This window comes from Dendroctonus ponderosae, unplaced genomic scaffold, assembly GCF_020466585.1.
Source record: "Dendroctonus ponderosae isolate FM_Combo_2020 unplaced genomic scaffold, Dpon_F_20191213v2 Dpon_F_20191213_1, whole genome shotgun sequence".
Taxonomy (NCBI): domain Eukaryota; kingdom Metazoa; phylum Arthropoda; class Insecta; order Coleoptera; family Curculionidae; genus Dendroctonus; species Dendroctonus ponderosae.
The window spans coordinates 43,322,331-43,331,092 of record NW_026017110.1 but is presented as its reverse complement, the minus strand read 5'-3'; the positions used below and the strand labels follow the sequence as shown (position 1 = coordinate 43,331,092).

The 8,762-nt window shown below is 32.8% G+C and overlaps 1 protein-coding gene across 1 annotated transcript in view; it reads right to left on the bottom strand.

Annotated features, from left to right (window-relative positions):
• Positions 1 to 7,337, bottom strand: part of LOC109545096 (vesicular glutamate transporter 1) — a 55,469-nt gene extending 48,132 nt beyond the window's left edge. Inside the window, exons 1-2 of the mRNA XM_048670418.1 lie at positions 7,255 to 7,337; positions 6,666 to 6,784 (exon numbers count right to left, since the gene is read on the bottom strand). Of these exons, the coding sequence (XP_048526375.1) occupies positions 6,666 to 6,679 (14 nt within the window). The 5' untranslated portion in view covers positions 6,680 to 6,784; positions 7,255 to 7,337. The remainder of the gene's footprint in view (positions 1 to 6,665; positions 6,785 to 7,254) is intronic.
• Between the last annotated feature and the right edge of the window lie 1,425 nt (positions 7,338 to 8,762).

Sequence of the window (8,762 nt, the reverse complement as noted above, 5' to 3'; positions counted from 1 at the left end):
ACGTGTCCTTAGTTTATTCACAAAATTCCCCGAAATAGAAAATACCCTCTCACTTGCAACCGAACTAGGCTTAATCATTTTTAAAGCCTGATATAATAATTACAATTTTTTTGTCCTTTTATTTGTGGCTTCTAGGGCCAAAAACTCTTTTCTTAGAGTTTGAGTAGAGGAAGTCACTTCTTCCCGTTTCTTTAAATATTTATTAATTGCCACTTTCATAGCATTTTTCAATAAAACATTGTTTGGCTCTTGAATACCGCTTTCATCACGTTTTTGAATATCACATTTTTCCCCTGTAGAGTAATCTTCATATAATCTTGATAATATTTGTCCGGATAACTTAATAATGTCACTTTTCGTTGCTAATGGAAGGAATTTATTAGAAGATTTCGTTAAAATAGTGTGAGAATTTTGTAAATAAAGGATAAGTGTAACTAATACTGTACATATCTCTTCTTTCTTCAATCCGTGCCTTTATAACGTGTAATAATTTCTGACTAATTTCGGATTTCAAATTTTGTACTTCACCCAGCAAAAATTCAAATATACTTTCACTTGTTAATAAATTTGAGTCTTGTCTACTGGCTGCTAATTTTATCGGACCTAAAACTTTAAGGAGTTCTACAACTTTGTAATATTCTTCTTCATCTTCATTCCACATATGAGAAGCATTAAGGTCATTCAGCGTCAAAACAACACATTCTTTTAGGTGTACAAATCTTTCTAACATGGCCTCTAAACTATTCCATCTTGTTTTACAATCAAGAATAAGATTATATTCTTTCTCGTATTTCCCTTTCACGTGATTCTGAAGAACGATATTTTTGACAGGGGATTTTCTAAAATATTTGCAAATTTTCCTTACTTTACGAATAATGTTGTTATAATCATCCAATAGTTCAGGAACAGGTAATTTATAATTGTTTATGTAAAAAGAATCTAATTCTTCAAAGTCATTATCAGATTCGTAATTTTTAGAGTCTCCACTTGTAAGATTTAAATCTGTTTCCAATGGACTTTTATTTTTATTATATATTGTATCAGTAACTGCTGAGGGTATGGCATGTGAATAACACAATTGATTAATCGCTGGTGATATGTCGCCAAATTTTTTCATAACAGCAGCACCATCATTTGCTGATGCAACTATATCAGTTGTTAAATCAACATTAAAAGTTTTGAGTTTCTCAGAAACCAGTTTTAACATTGTTTTAGCATCGCAAGTAGGTACTTGATATCGGAGCTAATCCTAAATTAAAATCATTTTCAAGTTTATGTATGCTAATATTTAAATATCTTCGATTTCCTTTACTAGTCCATTCATCTATAGTTATAGAAAACTTTTGCCCTTTATTCTTCATACAATTTAATTGATTTATAGATTCATTTTTTATAGTTTAATAAAACTTATAAATAAGATTCATAACTCTAGAATTATTTTGTGGTAAGCAATAGATTCGTTGTTGCAATGACTCTCGTATGAACGAGCTATTTGTTATGCAATTAATAGGTAGTCCATCCAATGCAGCAAGCTTTGATACAATTTCTTCTAAACTAGTCCTTCACAAAGTTAAGAATACAGGGCTGTGTACCTGTTTGTGAACTCGGGCCGGCATCAGATGATATTTTCTCGGTTATTTTATTCATTTTCATTCAATTTATTCCCGGTTTTCAAATGATTATGTAGACTGCTTGTGCTTGATCCTTTGCAAGTAAGCATTTTATTGCAGTAAATGCAACGGGCTTTTATTGCAAACACTGAATTTATGAAATGTACGTCAAGAAATCAGAAGACCAACTGATATAAAATCTAAATTAATTCATCCAAAATACAAAATCCACCGTTTCTTGAAATCATATCGGACTGATATAAATATAAAATTACTGAACCCAGAGTTAAGCTAGAAATAAAGTATAATAATAAAAACAATAAGATAAGCAAATATAACGTTAGAAATAAATAATCTGGACCAGCATGTTCCAGCCCAGTATTCTTAGTTTGATAAGTATAGACAGTGAGTTCCCGATAGACTAAAGCAAGCGCAGTAAAAATAAATCAGAAAAAATCCGTTTTGTCATTCTCGAATTTTATTTGGCAGCACTTTATCATACTTATGTGTCTTGCATTTTCCCTAAGTAACTTCTCCCCTAATGCGGCATCTTCGGGAACAAATAACTTCACTAACTCGTACCCCATAAAAGCCTAACTAGCGGCTTTTGCTTTTACAGGGACTATGATTTATTGTTTCTTGCGCAAAGCTTTACTTTACTCCGAATGTTGTCGACAATTACACCAATTCGTTGATACCTAATGCACATGAAAGTGGTTTTGGTTAGTTCAGGTTGCCTCAAACCAAATTGATTTTATTTATTTTCCAAATAGTCTATTAAGGAAAATATAAACACTCTATTTGCCGGGATCGTGCCAATCCGACAAGGGAATAAACCGAAAGACGGAATCCGAGGCAGGAGTCAAATTGGCCTTTGGGGAATCGGCGAGCCTCAAACTGATTTCGAAATTCTCTCCGGGTCGAGTCGGAAATAATTTTACGGATGCAACACCGTTTTTGGAAAGGTTTTGGTTAACATTTGCAAACGCTGCAGGTGGTGACTGTTAAAGCATGAATTTCGAAAAAAAAACATTTTACGGCCAATTTTGCACCCATTTTTAAACTAGATAAAGTCTCATTGCTTCGAGCGACTTTCGGTTTAGAGCGTTGACGAGTGCAATTATGTTTTGCTAGTGCGTGTTTTTTTCAAAAACACTACACATTTTCTTTCAAGTTTTGCGTGCTCTCAGTTAAACATAAGACAAATACGTTCTTTTATGCACTTTAACACGAGCGGCACAACGAAAGACGTCACATTCCAAAACGTTTTTTAGATTTTTGGCTTGACTCCTTTACTTATAGGATTATGTGAAAAATATTTCTTTTTGAATTTGCAGTGATAACAATTTTCTTTTTCTATCGATTTTCAAACTTTAGAGCTCATGTTGGAGCTAAAGCTTCATAGTCGACTTAAGAGAAAAATTCAATATACAGATTGATTGATGGAGAAAACCAAATGCAACAGCTTGTTTTCGAATGAGAATAAACGGCTTGCGCACCTAAAATCTTCTTTTGATTTCTCTAATAAATTGAGAGTGTCTAGTTAGGCAAAAAAACGCTGAAAAACTGTAGATCTACTAGAAAAAATCAGCCATGGAACCGAGGCGAAATTTCATATTCATACATTTACAAGGTTCCTTAAGAGGAAAGATACCGTTGAAATTTGGAAACTTTCCCAACAGAAAAATTGCTTTTAACACTCTTATTTAACAACGAAAAATATACATCGATCGTAGCCCTAGGCTTGGAAATGTGAAGAATTATTTAATTTGAGTCGTTTCTGATCTTTTAAAACGTTAGAATGTTTTAGCTTAAAGAACTACTTAAGCATGGAATATTCTTTAACAAAAATACCTATAAAGTATGGGAACATTTTCTAAAAAAACTTTTACGTATAGTTAGCGCTTTTAAACCGCTAACGGCATGTGGATTTTCCGAAGCTTTTAAACCCTTGTATGAAGCAAGTTACCATTTCATCTTATCGGCATGTCATATTTTCGGTCCTCAATTTCGATATGGATACATGCATTTTAAGAATTTTCGAGTTTTTGGTCTAAAATATCGCCTATATTTTTTAGAGCAAAGCCCTGCTCTTTTTAGAATTCCTTTATCTGTTCAACTGCTCCAAATGGATAGCGATTAAAGAGTTTATTTTGTTATATTATTTATAAATAAATGTACGAAATACTTACTTATTCTAGAACCAACGACTTGACTTTGTAGACCATATTTTCAACTCTCAAAATACTACTACTATTTCTCATGTTCATTACCAAAGAAACTAAATATTTATTAAATTCGTGTATAGAAATAGATTTTCTGGTTCACGTACATGGTGTTTGGTAAGTAGATACATTCCTTGCAGGGGTTGATAGTGCAAGTAATTTTGGATATATTTCGTTAATAGACCAGGTTCCGAAAACCATTAGTTTTCGATCTACAGGGTTTTAGTAATAAAAAAAAATTATTTATTAATATTTCGTAAACCGCGTGGAATATTATAATGAAATTTGACAGGCTTAGACAACTAAGGACAATACAGGTTTTGTGATAAAAATGTCGTTTCAATATTTTCCAGTAGCATGGGTACAGTCACGTCTGTAGATAATTTTAAATAGAAAAATGTTACGCCACTGATTTTTCTAAAAATAAATAATATTTTTCAATTTGCTGTTCAATTTGGAAAATAAAAGATTGTTTGTTCAACTTTTTCTCATAACAATTTTGGATGCTATAAGAAGGCATTTCATTGTCTACATTTTTTGTTACCTTAGGTTTTTTACATTGTTTTCTGTTTGAGTTTTGTTTAATGATTATTATGGATAAAATTATTTGAGCTATGCACCATCGATTGCTAAAAAACTTAAAACTGTTTTTATTTATAAATATATTAATGAGCCCAATTTTTTTTACGTAAATGCTTGTTTTGTGAAAAACGTAATTAGTAATAACTAAATATTATTTGCACATTAAAATCTTCGTTGATAATGACGATCCAAATTGTTAATAAACCCCTGCCAGAAAATGTGTTTTGAATCTTTTTACATGGTTTAAAACTAATTAACTGTTGTTAAAAGACATTTTAAAGCTGCAAAAAATGTTGTCTAGTTATGATATCCTATTTAGCCAACTTCACAAATTTATGATATTCTATTTCGCTTCTTAGCTAAGCATAAGAAAATATCTAATTATGCTTACGAGGTACATAATGTTCTTTAGTTTCACAGATAGCATGTAAACTCATCAGCATTAATTCAGTATATATTCTCACAAGCCTGTAATAACGAACAGTTATATCTTGAAGCTGAAATCCATATCAATCCTTTCCAAGGAAGTGATTTTAACTATCTGCTGATTTACACATACCTAAAAACCAAATGTGTTTTTCGATAAATAGTCCTGATTTCTAGGTTTAACTTGAAAACCGCTGAACTCATTTTGAATGAATTAATTACTTAAATCAATATTTAAATCAACCGATTTTCAAAAATTTTCGAATCTAAAATAAATAAGAGATGGCCTTTGAAGGCCGTAAAACGTGTCGCCGCTAAATCAAAAGTATTTTCATTAAACCCTCTATTTTTTCAATTTAAATTTCTAATTTTCAAGTATATAAATCGTCTCAAAAACGCCCACTCACGCGTCCGGGGCGGATTTGCTAATGAAACTTTATTGCCAACTTGGAGCATTTGAATGGTCAGATTTCTAATTAAGAAGTTAATTAAAAAAGCGCTGAAAAGGTGGAATGGAAACATCTCGAAATGACTTATTGACTATATTAATATGAACGGCTGTAAGCCTGGCAGAGTTTCTTTGCGTCCAATTAGCAAGATCAATTTGACTTCCAGCGAGCCAAAAGTTTTGAATTATATTTCTCGGTTTGAAAAGAGGAAACATTTCTGTCCTAAACCTCCGAATCGTTTATGGTGGACGTTTATCCTCTTTACCGCTCACTGGGTTCGTCTGATAACAGCATAATCCGAGATTTATGTTATTTTATCACAGTACAGTTCGTTGCCTGTAGCCTAAATGTTGTTGATTTCACAGTATTGAAATGGCTTATAGTTTCGAAATCCAAAACAAACGCCATAAAAACTTAGCTTCGAAGTGAAAAAGAGCCATCTAATATATTTGCAAAAACTATTAAAGATAAGTCGTTTAGTTTTGTAAATAGAGATTACTTTTATTAAATTCCATTTTGAAAAAAGTGTCTGAAAAGACTGTAGCAAAATAACGGCGAAAAATTAATCTACAACAGTAAATAGTAAATGGGAAATTATTTTGAAGAAATTTAGAATTTTTTGGATTTGGAGGATTGAGATCCAATTGTCTGGGAAAGAACCAGATTTGTTCATAAATTCGATGCAAAAATAAACGACTTTTAATAAAGTATTTTTTTTAAGTAATGCCGTCAGTTTTCTCCTTCCTAAAACCAGACAGTAAACGGTTTTCTCGGCTCCATTGAAAGTTAAAGTCTATTATGCATTGTATTTGTTGTAAAACACTTTTTAAGGTTTGCAAGGAAAATCACAGGCTTATGAGATTGCAGTTCTTAAAAGACCTTTAGAGGAGAAATTTCACACCCAGTGTGTTTAACGGGGCCCAAATATGAAACTTTAACCTAAAGTTGCCGGAAAGAGGTGGATTCTACAAGATACTATCTAGTCGCATTCAGATTAAGACTACAGAGCAAATGAAAAATGTATGCAAGGACAACTTCTTCAAATTCCTGCCTCCTTATTGGAAAACATTCTTCTATAAGCCAGCAAACCTGCGAAACGCTGAAAAAGAATGAATAACCAAATGACTAATTATTTCCGACTGGAAAAAACGATACAGAGCAATAATTTAGTAGCAATAATAAAGAAGACGCACAGGTGAAGAACAAACAGCCAATTGCAATTCCGCAACAGGATTTTAAACAAAAGAATGATTTTGGATAGTTTTAGATTGCCTTCGGAAGATTCTTGAAGCAATTAAATCTAAACTTCCAGAACAAGAGTATATTTCTGAAGCTTGATTAAAGTTTGTAAAATAAATATTGCTGTTACTTACCAGCCGGCTGTCATCTTGAAGCTATGCTCTGTTCTTCAAAGCGAAAACTACAAAAGTCACAAATCACCTTTACACTAAAACTACGCGTAGACTAAGAAGGGAAGACACGTCCATTATAACTGGAAAAAAATGTGGATCAAGAGAAGTGGATTAATGGTGAAAGAACTAGATTAATAATAATGAAACATCCCATAGACTTGAAGGTATAATGAGTGTGAAATAAAAGGTAATTGTGCATGTATTGGAAGTAAACGACTCACTAATGATGCACAAAGACGACTTAAAAACGTGCGCAAATCCCCCCGGGAGGACACATTTTGAGTACTGCGCAAAGTTGCTGCTCTACCCACCAAATAGTCAATAGACCAAAATCCATATATACCAAAAGTTCTGGAAATCTACTGAAAAAATTCTCAACAGCGCCTTGAAAAAGATTGATTTAATTATTGATTTCTTCCAGATTACTTATCATGGACTAATTGGCAGTTACTGGCAACTTTTTTTGGTTGGTGAATATAGAAACTGAACAGGAAAATGATAGGGAAACTTCCAGAAACTGATCTAACTGAGCACATTTGGAAAAACTCACCACTTAAGCACAGAGCACAGGGAGCAAGCGACGCCACATTCGACGCTCTTTTGGAGCGTCGACGGAAACGTATGGCATTCCAGCGCCGTCTCCAAGATTAGCTGGCTATTGGGTCCCTCCTATAGTTGCATAGCGGTGGCAACAGTCAGCAAAAACCAGCTGCGGCCAATGAGAAGGAGATGGGGGAGGAGCGGACCCGAAGCGGCACAGTTTCAATTTTCCCAAAAAAAATGTTATATGCAAATGGCGGCCATTTTGGAATATCCGGGCTGATTGTTTTGGAAAGCTTATTAAGTAATTTCCCCTTAATACTCTGCTCCCCAGTTTTGACTCTTGGTCCCGGCATTTACGGCCCTGGTTTTTTTTGCCTATTTATTTGCATTAAAACACTTGCTTGTAAGATTAGCAACTAAGAAAGCATTGAAAGGTTTTGAAGACTTCTTTGGTTGCTTTAGGATTAATCGAGTGGAGGAGACTTGCACTGAATGCATCACATGCATTTTACTTTTGCATTAAAGCAGTTATGAGCCAATCAAAATTAATAATTTTTTCCTTTACTTCTAAAAATGGGTGCCTTAAACCGCTCACGCTTAACGAAGTGATATTTCGCTGCCTCTCCTCTCATTTAGCTGCCCTTTGAATTTATTCGCTAACGATATAAGACTCCTTTGAGCAAAAATAACTCATTTTTTAAACCTGGCTTTTTAAACCATACAAGCTCATCTATGTAACCTTATTAAATTGTTAATTAATCAATTCCTTTATTTATGAAAGCAGATTTCACACCGTTAATAATCATGCAGCATTCAGCTTTTAGCTCTGGCAAATGCATTATTATTATTCATTGATGTGATTCGTTAACTCAAATCTATTGCTCTGAAACTTTTTTAATTATTCATAATCTATCTGAGGTGATAAATAATTTTACTCTTAACTTAATAGAGTAAGTTAATTTACTCCTAAATGATATTATTTGCTTCAAAAATTGCATCGACACACTCTAAAGGTAGTGAAGCATGTATTAGATTGCGGCAGAAAAGTTTCAGCGCAGAAAACACCTTTTTTTAATAATACACACAATTTTTTAATAATACACACACACACACACACACAATATATTTTATTGTATTTTTGAATTCTTATCTAAATTTAAATTATTTTTTGTTATGTAAAATATGAACGAAAATTGTTTTTTTTTAGTTTTTTAGTTTAGTTTTAGTCGACTTGGACGATGACAATTCACATTTTTATAGCGTTGATAAATCGAAAATTTCTAAATCGTCCTTGGACACAAAATTTTTACACTTTCGCAGGAGAATTAACTCATAATATATTCATATTTTTTATTTGCAAAATATTTGTCTTTGCAACTACAGGGTGGGCATAATAATATTCCGAAATGAGCGTATTTTGAAGATCAAAAGTTTAATTTTTTAACTTGCACACCCCGTATCTTTTTAGTGCTCCGGATAAAAAGAGATAATTTAAAGAAGTTTGGTGTTGAACGT